At 46.6% G+C, this 21836-nt stretch overlaps 1 protein-coding gene across 1 annotated transcript in view; it reads left to right on the top strand.

The window, feature by feature from the left end:
• Positions 1 to 2273: 2273 nt before the first annotated feature.
• The window catches only part of LOC140427930 (calsequestrin-2-like), a 97095-nt gene continuing 77532 nt past the window's right edge, over positions 2274 to 21836 (top strand). Inside the window, exons 1-2 of the mRNA XM_072513800.1 lie at positions 2274 to 3001; positions 3218 to 3302. Of these exons, the coding sequence (XP_072369901.1) occupies positions 2762 to 3001; positions 3218 to 3302 (325 nt within the window). The 5' untranslated portion in view covers positions 2274 to 2761. The remainder of the gene's footprint in view (positions 3002 to 3217; positions 3303 to 21836) is intronic.

Genomic DNA, 21836 nt, shown 5'->3' with positions numbered 1-21836 from the left:
GTCAAAGGCCTTACTGACGTCCATAGGTGCAAACATGGCACAGCAGGCCATTTTCTGATGGCAGAAATATATGCAAATATTTTCTACTGGGCTGATGTTCTAACTTTCTAAAAAGACATAAAGCAAGAAAATCATCTTAATAACACTAATTAATCAAACCTCACTCATCTCTAGTATGCAGATTGGAAAAAAGCCTTGAACACCTTTTATAAGGAACAATGTACATTATAATACAATCAGATACAGCGGCGCACAAAAGCCACCTGTCTTTGTTTCACTTCCCTAGTTTCCAATTGTCAGGTAAATTCACCACTGCCCTGAAGTGAAAAAATAGTGCATGTCCTGGAGCTGTGAGATGTTGTTTAGCTTCCCTGCTATGGTCAGTGTCATCAGCATAATCATGGAAAATGTTTGCAATCCATGGACATAAATTATGCAATTTACACATAATGTATGTGTACAGTCTATTTCTGAATCTGAATAAAAACATGCAACTGCCATAGATTCATAGAATCACATTGTTCAGAAGAGGCCCTTTGGCTCATCAAGCCTGCACCAACAACAAAAACTACTCTAATCTACTCTGGTCCCACTTTCGAGCACTTGGACTATAGCACTGAAGTTATAATAATAATCTTTATTGTCACAAGTAGGCTTACATTAACACTGCACTGAAGCTACTGTGAAAAGCCCCTTGTCGCCACATTCCGGCGCCTGTTCGGGTACACAGAGGGAGAATTCAGAATGTCCAAATTACCTAACAGCACGTCTTTCGGAACTTGCGGGAGGAAACCGGAGCATCCGGAGGAAACCCATGCAGTCACAGGGAGAACGTGCTGACTCTGCAGAAACAATGACCCAAACCAGAAATCGAACCTGGGACCCTGCCGCTGTGAAGCAACAGTGCTAACCAGTGTGCTACCGTGCCGCCCATAACATTCAAGGTGTCCGTCCAAGTACATTTTAAAGATTGTGAGGTTTCCTGCCTGAACTACCCTCCCAGGTAGTGCATTCCAGCTTCCCATCACCCTTTGAATGAAAAATCCTTCCCTCACATCCCCTCCAAACCTCCTGCATTTCACCTTAAGATTATGCCCCCTTGTGAACTAAGGGGAACAGCTGCGTTCTACCCACCCTTTCCATGCCCTTCATAATCTTACACGCCTCAATCAGGTCCCCTCTCAGCCTTCTCAGCTCTGAAGAAAACAACCTGAACTTATCCAGCCTCTCTTCATAGCTAAAATGCTCCATCCCAGGCAACATCCTGGTGAATCTCCTCTGCACCCTCATCAGTCCAATCACATCCTTCCTACAGTGCGGGTGACCAGAACTGCACACAGTACTCCAGCTATGGCCTAACCAAAGTCTTGTGCAGCTCCAACATAACCTCCCTGCTTTTATAATCTCTGCCAGACTGATAAAGGCAAATGGCCCCTATGAGTCATAGAGGTCCACAGCGCAGGAAAGGCCCTTCGGGCCTGCGTAGGTCAAAAACAACAACCAGGACTGCTTTACAGGTCAGTGGATGGCACTGTTATTGTTTCCACTGAACTTGTTGCGGGGGTCAAACGATTTGCTGCTGACCCTCTCAGAAGGAGACAGTAGGTGACGTTTTTGTGACCTGTCCATCATCAGACGCAAGATTTCACGTTATTTGTAACGTTGCAACCCCGGAGAATGTTGTACACCGTGAACTCTGGTACCCCTGGGGCACGGCCACTCTAATCAAAATAAGTTTACTATAGTGTACTAAACAAACGTTTAAATTAACTGAAACCCGGACTCATTGTAAATGACAAACTTGTGTTTCCCTTTGCATTTCACAGACGTGTTCCGGGGCAGCGGGAGGACATTTGGCCCTTCGAGTCTGCGCCGGCAATTTGTATTTTGCATTTGTTTTATGGCGCGCGACAGCATTTTAGGAACACTGCATTTTAAAATACATCCATGAGATATATTTCCTTCAGGACACATTGCACTGAATAATAATACTGCTCTCCTCTCAGGAGACCTGGCTTCAAATTGAATTATTTTACATGAATTCATTATAATTTTGCTACTTAAGGAAAAAATATGGAACCATTCCCTGATTGTTTTTTAAATGCTTTGAGCGAAAGCCCACCCTGAAACGGTCAGATCGTGTTGCCAGTGTTACAGATCCTACAATAAACTTATCTGGCTGGCCTCCTGGGTATGGCTCTAATGGTCTATATAAAGCAGGACGGTACAATCATTCACTCCGCCTGCGTGTGAAGCATTCTCTCTTCATCCCGTAACCTTTCCAAACAGCCTCAGCGTGCCAAAATGGAAATATAATCTACATTCAGCGATAGTAGCTTTTGAGAGATGGAAGGTAACTTACTGTCACACTGCGAGGTATTTTTTTGGTACAGTTTGCACTCTGTCTGAAAGGTCAACCTCTCCCACCCCTCCCCAGAAAAGCCCATTAAAAAGGAGGATGGCGAATCCCCCTCGGCTCGTGCCTTTGCTGTTTCAGTGCAATGTATTTATAGCTGGAAACAACTGGCTTCTTAAAATGGAGTTTAAAATGGTAAGGGAGCAAGAGGTTGGTATGTGAGGTATCTGAGCTGTGCCTGCATCTATTCTTCCTCCAGAGACTCTTCTGACTTTGTTCCCTCTCTCTCTCTCTCTGTTCAAGAGTTGTAACCGGTACAGAAGGAGAGGGGCAAAATATTTTCGGTGAAGCAATTGTATTAACTCTGCCGGCTCTTTAATTACGAATAACATAGAACTTTTTACGATGAATGCAGTCTGGCTCTGTTTGGCGACTTTCTCTGCCGCCTGCATCAGTTGTAGAGCGGAGGATGGACTTGAATTCCCCCGGTATGATGGAAAAGACAGAGTTGCCCACGTCGACATGAAAAACTACCAGAAGCTTTTGGAAAAGTACGACATCCTGTGCCTGCTGTATCACGCGTCCGTCCCCGCAGGAGACAAAGTTGCACAGAGGCGGTTTGACCGGGCTGAATTGGTGTTGGAGGTGAGACATGGTTCAGGGTTGGTTGGTAAGAAAAGTAGTTAAAACACTTACAGCAGCATATTTACTGATGAGGATTGATTGGTTAACAAGATAGGAGAGCAAGTTAAAACACCAGAGAACTTTGATCAACTACATGCTTTTGCACCATAGTAAAGGTACATGCGAAGTTGGTTATATGACATCAAAGCTAACACTTTTTCTTTCCTTTGGAGGCAGATGGCAGCTCAGGTCCTGCAAGTCAAAAACATTGGATTTGGGCTTGTAGATGAGAAGAAAGATGTAAAGCTGGCAAAGAAACTGGGTGAGAAAGAAATGATTAAAAGTGATTGACATGTTGTGATGTTAAACCCTGGGAAAAACAATCCTGGGCTGGGGACCCCCAGCGGACCCCACCCTACTACAGGCTGCTGACATTGCTGAATGTAACAGTAACCAGAGACAGTTGGGATAGTTATTTAAAGAAATGCTTTTCAAAAAAGGCAAGTCCATTTCCTTTCCAAATTGTTGATTTAAGCCCATGCTTCGTGTTAGGTGGTGTATTCCATTCTCAATTTATAGCCTTCCAAAAATTCCCTTCACCTTGTACCAGGCAAAGAACATCGCCACCTCCATTTCATCAATTCCCCATGATTTTAAACATTTGGATAATTGGATTCCATTTCCCTTACCTCCTCCCCTTCGAAAAAAGATGTGGTCACTTTCCGTATTGTTTGTAGCCAATTAATTGAAGATTTAGAACCATCTTTATGTGTAGCACCAGTTTAATCTGTTTTGCACATTGTCAGTGTCACTTCCTCAGATTTGCCCTCTAGACTTCTATTTGCACAATATAACACTATGTTTGTCTTGGAAAGCAAGACCATGAAATATAACAATGATTCCGGCATTTGGCCAACAAAATTAACCATAACTGCTTTATGCTGGATCATATTCAAGTGAAATCATTGCTGCTACATAAGCAAATTTATTAATTTTAGCACATGGGTGTGTTATCTAACATTGCTTAATATTAAACAGTATATATTTTTCTTCTGGCCACTTGGCTTGAAGCCTTGTGACGTCATCAAAATATCTGGTCGAGAAATTCACTGGGGTGACACCCTTTTTTTCTGGTGTTAAATGCTGGCGTAAGCCTCCAATATAGCATCAGGATGCACATTCTCATTTCAGGCCAGAAGCCAGTTACCCACCATATTGGAGCAGGTTTCCTTGCAGGTGCCCGAGCACATCAGAACTATGTAAAGCATTGAAGAACATGTAAATAAAGATCCAGGCTGGTTGGAAGACCTTTCTCTGATGCCCCCTCCCCCCAACACTAGGTTAGCATCTTTATTGAAAGGGATTTGACTCCTACACCATAAAGCTGATTTATTTTTATTTATTTAAATTTAAGAGTACCCAATTTTTTTTTCCAATTAAGCATGGCCAATTCACCTAACCTGCACATCTTTGGGTTATGGGTGTGAGACCCAAGCAGACACGGGGAGAATGTGCAAACTCCTCACAGGCAGTGACCCGGGACTGGGCATACCCGGGTCCTCAGCACCAAAGGCAGCAGTACTAACCACTGTGCCACCCATATAGCTGGCTTATGACGACAGGCACAATTCATTCATCTGGTACCGGTCCTTCATGCCACATTTATTCTAGCAAGACTATCAAGTTACAGTGCAACAAGGTCTAGCCATTCCAGTTATGGCACCTAACTTTTGACTGGAACCGAGCCACAGCTGCAGGTCAGGCCTGCAATGAGAGCTGTGCCACTACTGAAAATGTTATTCCACTAACAGTAGTGAGCGGGAGCAAAACTTCCACTGTGTAAACCAAAGAGGGTAGTTATGAATATATATGGATGGAGGAATTTAGTGAGGAAAGGCGGCACTGAATGCAGAGAAAAGAGGGCAGGGAGTGCTGAGATGGAAATTGAAATCAGAGGATGAAGAATCTATCACCAACAATGCAGCATGGTAGCACAGTGGTTAGCACTGTTGCTTCACAGCACCAGGGTCCCAGGTTCGATTCCCACTTGGGTCACTGTCTGTGCTGAGTCTGTATGGTCTCCCTGTGTCTGTGTGGGTTTCCTCCGGGTGCTCCGGTTTCCTCCCACAAGTCCCGAAAGGCATGCTGTTAAGTGAATTGGACATTCTGAATTCTCCCTCAGTGTACCCGAACAGGCGCTGGAGTGTGGCGACTAGGGGATTTTTACGGTAACTTCATTTTGCGTGTTAATATACGCCTACTTGTGACACTAATAAAGATTATTATTATGATGCAAGATTCAGTCAAAATACCAAGAAGGACGAAATGAAATAATCACAGAATAGAGATGGTACAAGTGCCTGAAGCAGGCCCAAGAGTAAAAGAAGGAGTTAGAAGTAAAAGGTTCACGTCTAGAGCGATGGTCAAAATGTGTATGTAAATAGAACAAGAAATATCAGTGCAAATAAGGTGGAATGTGTGGAAAGTGGGGCCTATGACTTTGCCATGTTATTACTGTCCTTTGGAAAAAGTAAACATATTTAATTATGAGTTAATGCTTTACTTTCCCTTATAAGGGTATGGAATAAGGGCCGCAAAAGATTATTGTGACAGCATGGGATGTACTCCAGTAAATTTGGAAACCTGATGCAATCAAATCCGAAATCGAATCAGATAAGCAACACAGGAATGCCTAGCATTGCTCTTACTTTATCGAAAGCCAACTGTACAATGTCCTTAATTTTGGCGTTGTAACCACTGTTAGCACTGTGTTTTCTATTAAGCATTTTCTAATTTAGGAATATCATTGGCACTGGCAATGAGTTCTACATTTGCGACTTCAGAAATATCTAGTGGACCATTTCAGGCTGAACATTTTTTGTTAGGCTCATCAATGAATGAGATCATTTTAATCTACAACTTTGGAGTCTCTTTCCACTGATCATTTTTTAAAAAGTTTGCCATCAACTGAGAATATTGATCCATTTTAACCACTATTTCTGAAGAATGAAAATAGTTCTGCAAAAAAAAACCCTTAACTTTCATGTTTGATCACGTTAGATTTATAGTACAACCAAACAACAATGTAAGTTAGATCTTAAACCCAAAAATTGATCATGATATCAGAGTTAGAAATATAGAAAAAACAGGAACAGGAGGAGTCCATTCGGCCTGTCAAGCCCGCTCCGCCATTCATTCTGATCATGGTTGATCATCCAACTCAATAGCCTAATCCCACTTTCCCCCTTATCCTTTGATCTCCTTTGTCCTAAGTGCTATATCTAACTGCTTCTTGAAACTACACAATGTTTTGGACTCAACTACTTCCTGTGGTAATGAATTCCACAGACTCACCACTCTCTGAGTGAAGACATTTCTCCTCATCTCTGACCCTAATGGTCCACCCTGTATCCTCAGACTGTGTCCCCTGGATCTGGACACTCCCACCATCGGGAACATTCTACCTTCATCTACCCTGTGCAGGCCTGTTAGAATTTTATTAATTTATTTTTAAATTTAAGAGTATCCAATTCATTTTTTCCAATTAAGGGGCAATTTGACATGGCCAATCCACCTAACCTGCACATCTTTGGGTTGTGGGGACGAAACCCACGCAAACATGGTGAGAATGTTTTAGTATGGGCTGAGGTTAGAAACAGGAAAGGAGAGATCACCCTGTTGGGAGTTTTCTATAGGCCTCCAAATAGTTCTAGGGATGTAGAGGAAAGGATGGCGAGGATGATCCTGGATAAGAGCGAAAGTAACAGGGTAGTTATTATGGGAGACTTTAACTTTCCAAATATTGACTGGAAAAGATATAGTTCGAGTACATTAGATGGGTCGTTTTTTTGTACAATGTGTGCAGGATGGTTTCCTGACACAATATGTTGACAGGCCAACAAGAGGCGAGGCCACGTTGGATTTGGTTTTGGGTAATGAACCAGGCCAGGTGTTGGATTTGGAGGTAGGAGAGCACTTTGGGGACAGTGACCACAATTCGGTGACGTTTACGTTAGTGATGGAAAGGGATAGGTATACACCGCAGGGCAAGAGTTATAGCTGGGGGAAGGGCAATTATGATGCCATTAGACGTGACTTGGGGGGGGGGGATAGGTTGGAGAAGTAGGCTGCAAGTGTTGGGCACACTGGATAAGTGGAGCTTGTTCAAGGAACAGCTACTGCGTGTTCTTGATAAGTACGTACCTGTCAGACAGGGAGGAAGGCGTAGAGCGAGGGAACCGTGGTTTACCAAAGAAGTGGAATCTCTTGTTAAGAGGAAGAAGGAGGCCTATGTGAAGATGAGGTGTGAAGTTTCAGTTGGGGCGATGGATAGTTACAAGGTAGCGAGGAAGGATCTAAAGAGAGGGCTAAGACGAGCAAGGAGGGGACATGAGAAGTATTTGGCAGGTAGGATCAAGGAAAACCCAAAAGCTTTCTATAGGTATGTCAGGAATAAGCGAATGACTAGGGTAAGAGCAGGGCCAGTCAAGGACAGGGATGGGAAGTTGTGTGTGGAGTCTGAAGAGATAGGCGAGATACTAAATGAATATTTTTCGTCCGTATTCACTCAGGAAAAAGATAATGTTGTGGAGGAGAATGCTGACACCCAGGCTATTAGAGTAGATGGCATTGAGGTACGTAGGGAAGAGGTGTTGGCAATTCTGGACAGGCTGAAAATAGATAAGTCCCCGGGGCCTGATGGGATTTATCCTAGGATTCACTGGGAGGCCAGGGAAGAGATTGCTGGGCCTTTGGCTTTGATTATTATGTCATCATTGGCTACAGGAATAGTGCCAGAGGACTGGAGGATAGCAAATGTGGTCCATTTGTTCAAAAAGGGGAGTAGAGACAACCCCGGCAACTATAGACCGGTGAGCCTCACGTCTGTAGTGGGTAAAGTCTTGGAGGGGATTATAAGAGACAAGATTTATAATCATCCAGATAGGAATAATATGATCAGGGATAGTCAGCATGGCTTTGTGAAGGGTAGGTCATGCCTCACAAACCTTATCGAGTTCTTTGAGAAGGTGACTGAACAGGTAGACGAGGGTAGAGCAGTTGATGTGCTTTATATGGATTTCAGTAAAGCATTTGATAAGGTTCCCCACGGTAGGCTGTTGCAGAAAATACGGAGGCTGGGGATTGAGGGTGATTTAGAGATGTGGATCAGAAATTGGCTAGCTGAAAGAAGACAGAGGGTGGTGGTTGATGGGAAATGTTCAGAATGGAGTTCAGTTACAAGTGGCGTACCACAAGGATCTGTTCTGGGGCCGTTGCTGTTTGTCATTTTTATCAATGACCTAGTGGAGGGCGCAGAAGGGTGGGTGAGTAAATTTGCAGACGACACTAAAGTCGGTGGTGTTGTCGACAGTGTGGAAGGATGTAGCAGGTTACAGAGGGACATAGATAAGCTGCAGAGCTGGGCTGAGAGGTGGCAAATGGAGTTTAATGTAGAGAAGTGTGAGGTGATTCACTTTGGAAGGAATAACAGGAATGCGGAATATTTGGCTAATGGTAAAGTTCTTGGAAGTGTGGATGAGCAGAGGGATCTAGGTGTCCATGTACATAGATCCCTGAAAGTTGCCACCCAGGTTGATAGGGTTGTGAAGAAGGCCTATGGAGTGTTGTCCTTTATTGGTAGAGGGATTGAGTTCCGGAGTCATGAGGTCATGTTGCAGCTGTACAAAACTCTGGTACGGCCACATTTGGAGAATTGCGTACAGTTCTGGTCACCGCATTATAGGAAGGACGTGGAGGCTTTGGAGCGGGTGCAGAGGAGATTTACCAGGATGTTGCCTGGTATGGAGGGAAAGTCTTATGAGGAAAGGCTGATGGACTTGAGGTTGTTTTCGTTGGAGAGAAGAAGGTTAAGAGGAGACTTAATAGAGGCATACAAAATGATCAGGGGGTTAGATAGGGTGGACAGTGAGAGCCTTCTCCCGCGGATGGAAATGGCTGGCACGAGGGGACAAAGCTTTAAACTGAGGGGTAATAGATATAGGACAAAGATCAGAGGTAGGTTCTTTACGCAAAGAGTGGTGAGGCCGTGGAATGCCCTACCTGCAACAGTAGTGAACTCACCAACATTGAGGGCATTAAAAAGTTTATTGGATAAGCATATGGATGATAATGGCATAGTGTAGGTTAGATGGCTTTTGTTTCGGTGCAACATCGTGGGCCGAAGGGCCTGTACTGCGCTGTATCGTTCTATGTTCTATAAACCCCACACGGACAGTAACCCGGGGCCGGAATCGAACCTGGGACCTCGGCGCCGTGAGGCAGCAGTGCTAAACACTGCCCCACCGTGCTGCCCACTGCTAGAATTTGATTGGTTTCTATGAAATCCACCCTCATTCTTCTGATCTCTAGCGAATACAATCCTAACCTATTCAATCTCTCCTTGTATGTCAGTCCTTCCATCCCAGGAATCAGTCTGGTAAACCTTTGTTGCACTCCCTCTATAATTAGAACATCCTTCCTCAGACATGGAGACCAAAACTACACACAATATTCCAGGTGTGGCCTCACCAAGGCCCTGTATAATTGCAGCAAGACATCCCTACTCCTGTACTCAAAACCTCTCGTAATGAAGGCCAGCATATCATTTGTCTTCTTTACCGCCTGCTGCACCTGCATGCTTACCTTCAGTGACTGGTGTACGAGGACACCCAGGTCTTGTTGTATGTTCCCCTCTCCTAATTTATGGTCATTGAGATAATAATCTGCCTTCTTGTTTTTGCTATCAAAGTGGATAACCTGCATTTATCCAAATTATACTGCATCTGCCATTCATTTGCCCACTTACTCAACTTGTCCAAATTACACTGAAGGATCTCTGCATCCTCCTCACAGCTCATCCTCCCACCCAACTTGGTGTCATCTGCAAATTGGAGATATGACATTTTGTTCTCTCATTTAAATCATTAATATATATTGTGAATTGCTGGGGTCCTCGCACCGATCCATGCGGTACTCCACTAGTCACTGTCTGCCAATTTGAAAAAGACCAGTTAATTCCTACTTTTTGTTTCCTGTCTGTGGTGATATGTCTATGGGCTATATCATAATTGGATGGTGTGCGACCTCCAACCAGCAGATGGCAGTACAGACATGCCATGCGGTCTCTAGACCAAGGTCATGTGACCCGTGACTCCGATATAAAGGGAGACGCATCCGACTATCTTCAGAAAAAGATTTTGAGGGTAATAAGACATACATGTGAATGGGCGGTGCTAGGTGAAAGTTCCAGAGGAGTAATTAGCAGACTCCATGATAACGTGCACTGTATCAGATTGCTATCTTACCACACGAGACTCAATAAAAGATTCTGGTTTGGACAAGTCAAAATGTTTGAGTTCCTTCGTAAAGTACAAAGGACCAAACACAACGCTGTCTGCCAAACAGTTTTCTAACTATCTCAATACACTACCCCCAATCCCATGCACTTTAATTTTACGCGCTAATCTTTTATGCGGGACTTTGGCAGAAGTGTTCTGGGCCAGGGTTTAGAGAACCCCAAAGTGTATCATGGAGTTCCCCAGACCCACAGCGTTTAATAGATTGTGGTATGGGGAGCATACAGCCCACTCAACAGGTGTGGTACAGCAGAAATGGAAAAGTATTTTTTAAAGCAAAATAATGTTTATTCTATGAACTAGTTAACCTTTTTAAAACATACAGTGAACATCTTAGCAACCATTAATTCAAATACAACCCCCAAAGAATCCAACACTAAGTAATCCTTTAAGCTTTCCTTTTAACATCCATACGACTTAAAAACACCTTTTAACAGAAGCACATTAGGTTTACATTCACTACTGAGAAGATTTATAATTCTGAATTCACCAAATGATCAAGAAATAGTATTTTGAAGGCAGAGAGAACAGCAGTACACCTGCTTGGCCTGGCTTCAGCACCAACACTGAAAACAAAACTAAAACACACCCTGCAGCCTGCTCAAAGACGAAAGTAAAAAGCTGACAGACAGCCCAGCTCCACCCACTCTCTGACATCACTGCAGTAATAAACACCCATTTCTTAAAGGTACTCTCACATGACAGAAGCTTTCTGAAAGTCCAACTACACTACATCCACTGGCTCCCCTTCATAAATTCTACTAGTTATATCCTCAAAGAATTCCAGTTGATTTGTGAAGCATGATTTTCCCTTCATAAATCCATGCTGACTCCGTCTGATTCTGCCACTGTTTCCTAAGTGCTCTGCTACAAAATCTTTGATAAAAGATTTTAGAATTCTCCCCACTGCTGATGTCAGCCTTACTGGTCCATAATTCCATGATTTTTCTCGACCTCCCTTTTTAAATAGTGGAGTTACAATAGCCACCCTCCAGTCTGCAGGAACTGTTCCACAGTCTATAGATTCCTGGAAGATGACCGCTAATGCATCCACTATTTCTAGAGCATCTCCTTCAGTACCCTGGAATGTAGATTATCAGGCCCTGGGGATTTAACAGCCTTCAATCCCATCAATTTCCCCAGCACCATTTCTCTATTGATATGGACCACCTTCAGTTCCTGCCACTCACTAAACCCTGCACTCCCCAACAATCTTATTTGTATCCTCATGTGTGAAGATGTGGAGATGCCGGCGTTGGACTGGGGTGAGCACAGTAAGAAGTCTTACAACACCAGGTTAAAGTCCAACAGGTTTGTTTTGAATCACTAGCTTTTGGAGCACTGCTCCTTCCTCAGGTTAATGAAGAGGTGGGTTCCAGAAACATATTTATAGACAAAGTCAAAGATGCAGGAATCCCTCCTCTATGGTATTGTGGCTAATTTGATTTTCCCAATCTATATGCAGATTAAAATCACCCATAATTACAGTTGTCCCTTTATCACATGCATCTCTAATTTCCTGTTTAATGCCATTTCCAACAATATCACTGCAGTTTGGGGGCCTATTTATGACGCCCACTAACATTTTTTCCCCTTCCTGTTTCTCAGATATACCCATACAGATTCTGCATTGTCGGAACTAATTTCCTCCCTCACGATTGTGTAATTTCTTCTTAGCCAGCAATGCAACCCCATTGCCTTTTCCTTTTTGTCTGTCTTTCCTAAATACTGAGTACCCTTGGACATTCAGTTCCCATCCCTGGTCACCCTGCAGCCATGTCTCCAAATTCCCAACTATATCATACCCGTTCACGTCTATTTGTGCGATTAATTCATCCACTTTATTGCGCATGCTCTGCGCGATAGGGCACTAAGCCTTGAAGCTTGTCTTTTTAACATTATGAGTACCGCACCCAATATTTTTCACTGTGGCCCTGTTTGTATTTGGCTCTTGGTTTATCTTCCTATCACTTATTCCCCGTTCAGTCTTGTTTTTGTCCTTATTTCCTCCTCCTCTGACTCCTTGCATAGGTTCCCATCTCCGTGCCATATTAGTTAAACCCTCCCCAACCGCTCTAGCAAATACTCTCCCTAGGACATCAGCCCTGGTCCTGCTCAGGTGTAACCAGTCCAGTTTGTACTGGTCCCACCTCCCCCACAACCGGTCCCAATGCCTCATAACCTGAAACCCTCCCCCTCACACCATCTCTTCGGCCACGTATTTATCCAATACATCCTACTATTTCTACTGTGACTAGCACGTGGCACTGGTAGTAATCCTGAGATTAAATGTCGGAAAGACCAAGGAACTGATCATCGACTTCAGGAAGCGTAGCATGACATACACTTTTGTCGGCATCAATGGCTCCAAAGTGGAGATGGTCGATAGCTTTAAGTTCCTGGGGGTCACCATCACTAATAGTCTGTCCTGGTCCACTCACATTGATGCAGCAGTCAAGAAAGTCCAACAACGTCTCTATTTCCTGTGGAAGCTAAAGAAATTTGGCATATCTGTATCAACTCTCACAAACCTCTACAGATGTGCGATAGAGAGCATCCTATCCAGCTGCATCACAGCCTGGTATGGCAACTGCTTGGTCCAAGATTACAAGAAACTGCAGAGTGTGGTGAACTCAGCCCAACACATCACACAAGCTTGCCACCCCCACATTGATTCTGTATACACCTCCCGCTGCCTCAGGAAGGCAGACAACATTATCAGAGACCCCTCCCACACAGACCCTTCCATCAGGCAGAAGGTACAGAAGTCTGAAGACCTGTACATCCAGACATAGGAACAGCTTCTTCCCCACAGCTACAAGACTCCTCAACGACTCCCCCTCGGACTGATCTGTTCTCTGTAAGAACACTATTCACAACGCCCTATGCTGCTCTTGCTCATGTATTTGCTTTGTTCGATCCCTTGTTCCGCACTGTAACCAATCACGGTTTTTCGATGTACCATTTGTCAATATTCTCTGTTGACTATTCTTTTTGTCTACTATGTACGTACTGTGGACGTTCCCTCGGCCGCGGAAAAATACTTTTCACTGTACTTCGGTACATGTGACAATAAATCAAATCATTACCTTAGAGATCCGACTTCTCAACTTTCTTCCTAACTCCCTATATTCTGCTTTTAAGACCTCATCCCTTTTTTTTAACCTATGTCGTTGGTACCAATGTGTACCACGACCATTAGCTGTTCACCCTCCCCCCTCCAGAATGTCCTGTAACCACTTCAAGACTTCCTTGACGCTAGCACCAGGGAAGTAACATACCATCCTGGAGTTTCGTTTGCGGCCACAGAAATGCCTATCTATTCCCCTTACAGTTGAATCCCCTAAAACTATTGCATTCTCACACTTTTTATTCCTCCCCTCTGCAGCAGAACCACCGGTGGTGCAACAAATTTCGCTGATGCTGCTTTCCCCTGAGAGGTCATTCGCCTCAACAAAATATATATATGACTGCGGTATATCTGTTTTGCAGGGGAATGGTCACAGGAGATTCCTGCACTGCCTACCTTGCTCTCTTATTCTGCCTGGTGGTCACCCATTCCCTTCCTGCCTGTGGAGTTTGAGCCTGCGGTGTGACCACCTCTCTATACGTGCTATCCACAACACTCTCAGCTTCGCGGATGCTCCACAGTGTTCCCAGCCGCCGCTCCAGCTTTGAAACGCGCAAGCTTCCAGGAGTTGCAGCTGGAGACACTTCCTGCACACATGCCGATCCCGGACACTGAAAATGTTCCCGGCCTCCCACATGCAGCAAGAGGAGCAAACTAAGGCTTGAAGATTTCCTGCCATGACGCAATCCTTTAAATTAAACCTTTAGAAGATGCTTAATGTCAGATTATATCCAATTCTCTAGGGCCCTTCTTTCCTTGTCCAATTATAGCCCTTACAGATTATGAACCACAAAACGGATTTTCAAACCATAAAAGTGATAGAAGTTGGAAAGACTTACTGACCTTACCAACTACTTACCAATCAGCTCTCTCTTCGAGCCTCTTCAGCTTGTTTCTGCCCAAGTTCGAAAACACACTCACTCACCCAACCAGCTCTCAGTGCAGGAGTTCAGGAGCAGGAAGTTCCCAGTATGGTGTTATCATTATAACTGCATCCGTTTAGGGAATTGACATTGAGTTTCATGGGAAAGATAATGGTGGCGGAGTTGATCACTTACGTAAGGCTCCTTATCAATTTTTCTGAGCATTGAGATAAGCAGCGCAAGAGTCTGGACATTGCTCCACCTTTGATATTGATAGCCAACTCTACAATATCTTTTATTTTGGAGTTATAACAGGTAGTTCTTGTTCAGGTAGTGCTTGTCCAAAGACTGTTTGAGATTACATACAACAAAATAATTGAGATGTCCATGTTTGTTAACTAAATTAAATAAATGCTCATCAGCAGCAAATAAAAACATTGTGCCAACCTGGTCGGTTCCCTCTGAGACATTCCAATGGCCAGACATGCTACCAGTTTGAAGGAGGAATTGCAAGAAATTAGACAAACTATCACAAAGAACAAAGAACATAGAAAAGTACAGCACAGGAACAGGCCCTTCGGCCCTCCAAGCCTGTGCCGACCATGCTGCCCATCTAAACTAAAATCTTCTGCACTTCCGGGGTCCATATCCCTCTATTCCCATCCTATTCATGTATTTGTCAAGATGCCCCTGAAAAAGGCCATAATTGTCTCTCAAAGTAGTGAGGGTAAGGGCCGCCATCAATATTATGAAAATACTTTACAATATCAGCCGAAGACAGATGAGCAGTTAAATATGGAAATGCAAAAGTTGCTATCCGAGCTCTGGTTCTCAACCCTTTTGCGAATAGGAACAGTTTCTTTCAATCTAATCAGTCCAGATCCCACATCATTTTTTACAATTCTCTCAAAACTCCTGTTAACATTTTCCAGGGAAAATAACACTAGATTCTCCAATCTATCCATCTAACTGAAATCCCTCATCACTGGAACCATTCTCGTAAATCTTTCCTGCACCCTATCTGAGCCTTCCTAAAATGTGGTGACAAGGATTAGACACAGTACAGCAGGTGAGGGCAATCCGGTGCTTTTGTAAAGCTTCATCATAATTTCCTTGCTTTTCTCTCCGTGTCTTGATCTCTAAAGCACAGGATCCTGTATGCTTTTTTTTTTAATAAACATTTTATTGAGGTATTTTTGGTTTTACAACAATAACAAAACAAACAATGTACATGAATCTATAAACATAGTGCAAAAGCCGTCTCCCTCCCTCATAGGTCCCACCTTTATTAACCCCCTACTCTAAGCTTAGCTACCCCCCCTCCCACTTCTGCTGGCGATTAATTATCCGCAAAGAAGTCGACGAACGGTTGCCACCTCCGGGCCAACCCTCACATTGACCCTCTCAAGGCGAACTTGATTTTCTCCAAACAAAGAAAGCTAGCCATATCAGATAGCCAGGTCTCTGACTTCGGGGGCTTTGAGTCCCTCCAAGCTAATAATATCCTCTCCGGGCTACCAGGGAAGCAAAGGCCAGAACATCTGCCTCTTTCACGTCCTGGATACCCGGATCTTCCGACACCCCGAAAATCGCCACCTCTGGACTCGATGCCACCCTTGTTTTTAACACCGTGGACATGACATCCACAAACCCCTGCAAAAATCCCCTAAGCTTTGGGCATGCCCAGAACCAGTGGACATGGTTCGCTGGCCCTCCCGCACACCTTGCTTCTACCCCAAACAATCTGCTCATTTGGGCCACTGTCATATGAGCCCGGCGAACGACCTTGAATTGTATTAGGCTGAGCCTGGCACATGTTGTGGATGCATTGACTCTACTCAACGCGTCCGCCCAGAGACCATCCTCTATCTCTCCTCCCAACTCCTCCTCCCACTTGCGCTTCAGCTCCTCAGTCTGCGTGTCCTCTGACCCCATGAGTTCCTTATAGATGTCAGAGACCTTCCCTTCTTCCACCCACACTCTGGAAACTACCCTATCTTGTATCCCCCTTGGTCATAGGAGCGGGAAGGTTGAAACCTGCTTACGTAGGAAGTCCCGTACCTTCAGATACCTAAATTTGTTTCCCCTCGCCAATCCAAATTTCTCCTCCAGCTCCCTCAAGCTATGAAAGCTCCCCTCTAGAAACATATCCCCCATCCCCTCAGTCTCTACCCTCTGCCATCTCCGAAACCCCCCGCCCATCCTTCCCGGGGCAAACCGGTGGTTATTACAAATTGGAGACCAGACCGATGCTCCCTCCACTCCCATATGTTTCCTCCATTGCCCCCAGACTCGCGGGGCTGCCAGCACCATGGGACTGGTGGAGTACCGTGCCAGCGGGAATGGCCCCCAACGCCCCCAAGCTGGTGCCCTTGTATGAAGCCGCCTCCATACGCTACCATGCCGACCCTCCCCCCACCACCCACTTCCTGATCATGGCTATATTCGCCGCCCAATAGTAGTTACTGCGCCAGCTCTCCCCGGCTCCGCTCAAACATCCCCTTTTTTACTCGCGGGGTCTTACCCACCCATACAAAGCCAGTGATCACTTTGTTGACCCGTTTAAAAAAGGACCGTGGAATAAAGATGGGGAGACACTGAAACACAAACTGGAATCTCGGGAGGACCATCATCATCACCGTCTGCACCCTCCCAGCTAGTGACAACGGGAGCGAGTCCTACCTTTGGAAATCGTCCTTCATTTGGTCTACTAGTTGGGACAGATGTAGTTTGTGCAGCCGGTCCCATTCCCGCACCACTTGGATGCCTAGATACCGAAAGCTTCCCCCTACCACTCTAAACGGCAGCTCCCCCAGTCGCCTCTCCTGTCCCCTCGCCTGGACCGCAAACATCCCACTTTTCCCCATATTTAGTTTATAGCCCGAAAAACGGCCAAATTTCCCCAGAATCCTCATGATTTCTTCCATCCCCTCTGCTGGGTCCAATATATACAGGAGCAGGTCATCTGTGTAAAGCGAGACTCTGTGTTCCACTCCCCGCCGGACCAGCCCCTTGAAGCTCTCAGTGCAATTGCCAACGGCTCTATTGCTAACGCGAACAACAGTGGGGAGAGGAGGCATCCCTGTCTCGGCCTAACGCAGCCTAAAATAGTCCGATGTTGTCCTATTCGTCCGTACGCTCGCCACAGAGCCTGATACAGCAACCTGATCCAGTCAATAAAGCCCCGCCCAAACCCGAACCGTCCCAGTACCTCCCACAGATATTCCCATTCTACTCGATCAAAGGCCTTCTCTGCGTCCATTGCGACCACTACCTCCACCTCCCTACCTTCTGGGGGCATCATGATCACATTTAACAACTTCTTACATTGGCCACCAACTGCCTTCCCTTAACAAACCTCGTCTGGTCCTCCACAATAACGTCCAAACACAATCCTCAATCCTAGAGGACAAAGTTTTGGTCAGCAGTTTAGCGTCCACATTCAATAGGGATATCGGCCTGTAGGACCCATATAGCTCCGGGTCCTTGTCCCGCTTCAGGATCAGAGAAATCGTGGCCTGTGACATCGTCGGGGGAAGCACCTCTCTCCCTTGCCTCATTGAATGTCCTCATCAACAGCGGCCCCAATATCCCAGAGAACTTTTTATAGAACTCCACTGGGTACCTGCCGGCCCGGGGCTTTACCCGACTGCATGGCCTTCAGACCCTCCGCTATCTCTTCCCTCCCGATCGGAGTCCCCAGCCCTTCTACCAGCTCCCCGTCCACCTTCGGGAAATTCAGCCCCCTAGGAAGTGCCTCATCACCTCCGGCCCAGGTGGGGTTTCCGACCCGTACAGCCTACTATAAAACTCCCTAAATGCCTTATTCACCCCTGCTGAGTCTCCCACCAGGTTCCCGTCTCCATCCTTTACTTTCCCTATCTCCCTGGCTGCCTCCCTCTTTCTAAGCTGCTGTGCCAGCATTCTGCTGGCCTTCTCTCCTTACTCGTATATCGCCCCCCTCGCCTTCCTCAGCTGCTCTACCGCCCTCCCTATAGTTAACAAGCCGAACTCGCCTGTAGCCTCTGCCGTTCCCTTAAAAGCCCTGCCTCTGGGGTCTCCGCATACCTCCTGTCGACCTGTAAAATCTCCTTTACCAGTCGGTCCATCTCTGCCTTGTCTGCCTTCTCCCTGTGGGCCCGTATCGAGATCAGCTCCCCTCTAATCACCACCTTCAATGCCTCCCAGACCACCGCTGCCGAAATTTCCCCCGTGTCATTGACCGCCAGGTAATTCTGAATACATTTCCTCAACCGCCCGCACACCTCTTCGTCAGCTAAAAGTCCCACATCTACCCTCTAGTGTGTGTGTTGGTTACTGTCTTTCCTAACCCGCAGGTCAACCCAGTGCGGGGCATGGTCTGAGATTGTGATCGCCGAGTACCCCGTATCCACCACCCCCGTCAGTAGAGCCCTGCCCAGAATAAAGAAATCAATCCGGGAGTACACATTATTCACGTGTGAGTAGAAGGAGAACCCCTTCACTCTCGGCTGCCCAAATATCCATGGGTCCACTCCCTCCCTCTCCCCCCCCCCCCCCCATCTGCTCCATGAACCCCTTTAGTTCCTTTGCCATTGCTGGCACCCTGCCCGTTTTTGAGCTTGACCAGTCTAAACCAGGGTCAGCCATCCCCTCTCTTGGGCCAGTCTCCAGCCCGCACTGGAGACTGGCCCACCCCCAGACAGCCTCCGCCCCCGACCTCCTCTCTGTCCCTCACCAAAAGTCCCTCCCTCGTCAGCAGAACATTTTCTCCCCCTCCTCCCTACAATGTAAATCCAACCCCTTTGATAAGCCTAACATCTGCTCACCCCCCCACTACACTTCCGTGAGCTAGCCCGCCCAGCTAGCTTGGTGGCCCTTGCCCTTGGCGCCAGACATTCTCCAACCTATTGTTCACTCCCTCCCCCCTCCCCCCCCACCCCCCCCACCCCACCCCCCACCCAGCTCATAAATACATATTCAAATGAAAAACAATCCCAACACAATTGCCCGACAGAGGAAAAAACCCCAGCTAAACAAAGAAAAGATCAAACAAAAGATCCAGCATCTGGACAAACACACCTCCATCCCCCAACAGTGCAAATGTAAACTTTAACTCACTCAGCTCTGCAACTGGCCCCAAATCAATACAGAAGGCATTACAAATAACATCCGCAAAACGAGAAACTTTTTCAAACATGAACGTTCCAGCAAAGTTCAAAGTTCTCAGTCCGCCACCAGTCCTTTCCTTTTCGCGAAGTCCAGCACTTCCTCAGGCGACTCGAAATAAAAATGTTGCTCATCGTATATGACCCAGAGACGGTCCGGATACAACAGTCCGAACTTCACCTTTATCTTAAAAAGGGTCAACCTGATCTGGTTAAACCCCGCTCTTCTCCTGGCCTCCTCCGCACTCAGGTCCTGATAGATCCGCAGGATATTGTTCAACCATTTACAGCTCCGTGTCTGCTTGGCCCTGTGTAAAATACGCTCCTTATCCAAAACCTGTGGAATCTCACCACCATTGCCCTCGGGGGGTCTCCCATTTGCAGCTTCCTCGCGAGCGCTCTGTGAGCCCTGTACACCTCCAAGGGTCGGGGGAATGCCCCATCCCCCAGCAGCTTCTCGAACATGCCCGCTATGAATGCCCCAGCATCCGCTCCTTCGGATCCCTCCGGGAGCCCAACTATTCTCAAGTTCTGCCGGCGGGACCTATTCTCTAGGTACTCCACCTTCTCCAGGAGCCTTTTCTGCTGTTCTCTCAGCATCCCCACCTCCAACTCCACCGCAGTTTGATGTTCCTCCTGGTCAGCCAGCGCCTTCTCTACTTTCTGGATTGCCCGATCTTGGCCATCCAATCTAAGCTCCAGACGCACAATTGCCTCTTTAATCGGGTCCAAGCAGTCCTGCTTCTGCTTGGCGAAGCCCTCCTGGATAACTTGCATCAGCTGCTCCATTGACTACTGGGTCGACAAGCCAGAGCTCCGGTCGTCCGCCATGCTGTCTCCAGCTGCAGCTTCCGCCCAAGCCTTCTCTGTTCTTCTGTTTCTGCCTTTGCGAGCTCTTCTAGTCCACCTCTCCATGCACCGATGTGGGAATCCGGTAGACGATTGCCTCTGTCATCGATTTTTCAAATCAGGTCCGGTAAAAAATCGGGGGAAAAGGTCCAAAAGTCCAACCCGAGCGGGAGCCATCAAATATGCGACTTACTCCTTCATAGCCGCCACCGGAAGTCCCGGATCCTGTATGCTTTTTAATCACTTCCTCACGTTGCTCTGCTACCTTCAACAATTTATGTACATATATCTGTTCCTGTACCCTCTTAAAAATTGTGCCCCCTCTTTTTGTTTGCCTCTCCTCATTCCTCGTGCCCGAAAAACAGCCGTGGCGGCGCAGTGTGGCTGGTAAATGATGGGAGATCCCGCTCCCAGGAACTACCCGGCTCGCTATGCCTCGCAGGATTTACCGCGATCTCGCAAAAAGGCACGATGTGAAGACCGTCCATTGTGGCACATCTTTATATAATATAATAATAATAATCTTTATTGTCACAAATAGGCTTACATTAACACTGCAATAAAGTTACCGTGAAAAGCCCCTAGTCGCCACATTCTGGTCCCTAGTCGCCTGTTTGGGCACACAGAGGGAGAATTCAAAAGGTCCAAATTACCTAACAGCACGTCTTTCTGGACTTGTGGGAGGAAACCGGAGCACCTGGAGGAAGCCCATGCAGACACGAGGAGAACGTGCAGGCTCCACACAGACAGTGACCTGAGCCGGACCCACTGTGCTACCATGCTGCCTGCATATTAGAGCAAGAAGCTAGTATCACCTGAGGTGTCCTGAAGTAACCAAGGTTTGGAATCTATCCCCTTTGCCTTGGAGACCTTGGGCGAGCGCCATTCGGTACTGGTCTCCACAAACATGGATCAAACGAATGACACTCATGGAAGTCTCCCAGGGGATCGGAGGCCCCCAGGTGCATATCCTCTGGGCAGGATGATACCCTAGCACTGCTGATGCTCGGCTGGCATCCTGGCAGTGCCAGGCTGGCACCCTAGAGGTGCTAACTGAGTGTCAGCCTGGCACTGTCAAGGTGCCCAGGTGACATTGCCAGCCAGCAGGGGCACTGCCAGGGTGCCAAGCCTGCATTTTTTGCGTGGCAGTGAATGGGCCTGGGGGACGCCCTGTGAAGTTGGGTGCGAAGTGGGGGGGAGTCGAGGACATCCTTATGAGTGAACTGGAACTTTGAGGGGGTTCGGGGCTCGCGTCCAGGGATCGAGCGATTGAGACGCCATTTGTAAACGGTGTCCAGATCCCTCTCTGCACTGAGAAGTTTCGGCGAACAGAGCTCCTCAGTGCAGGAAATGGGACTAAGTGCAGTCTCGGCCGCACGTTCCCCGCTGAGCCCCTGTATTCAACTGGAGTCGCGTGAGATAGCATTGTGTTTCTCGGCGCCACAAGCCCCGGAAAACACGTGGCTAAATGCGCTTGCTATGGGACATAGTTCCCATTTGGTTCGATTGCAT

Source organism: Scyliorhinus torazame, chromosome 8 (genome assembly GCF_047496885.1).
Source record: "Scyliorhinus torazame isolate Kashiwa2021f chromosome 8, sScyTor2.1, whole genome shotgun sequence".
Classification (NCBI taxonomy): domain Eukaryota; kingdom Metazoa; phylum Chordata; class Chondrichthyes; order Carcharhiniformes; family Scyliorhinidae; genus Scyliorhinus; species Scyliorhinus torazame.
This window is presented reverse-complemented; position numbering and strand designations above follow the sequence as displayed.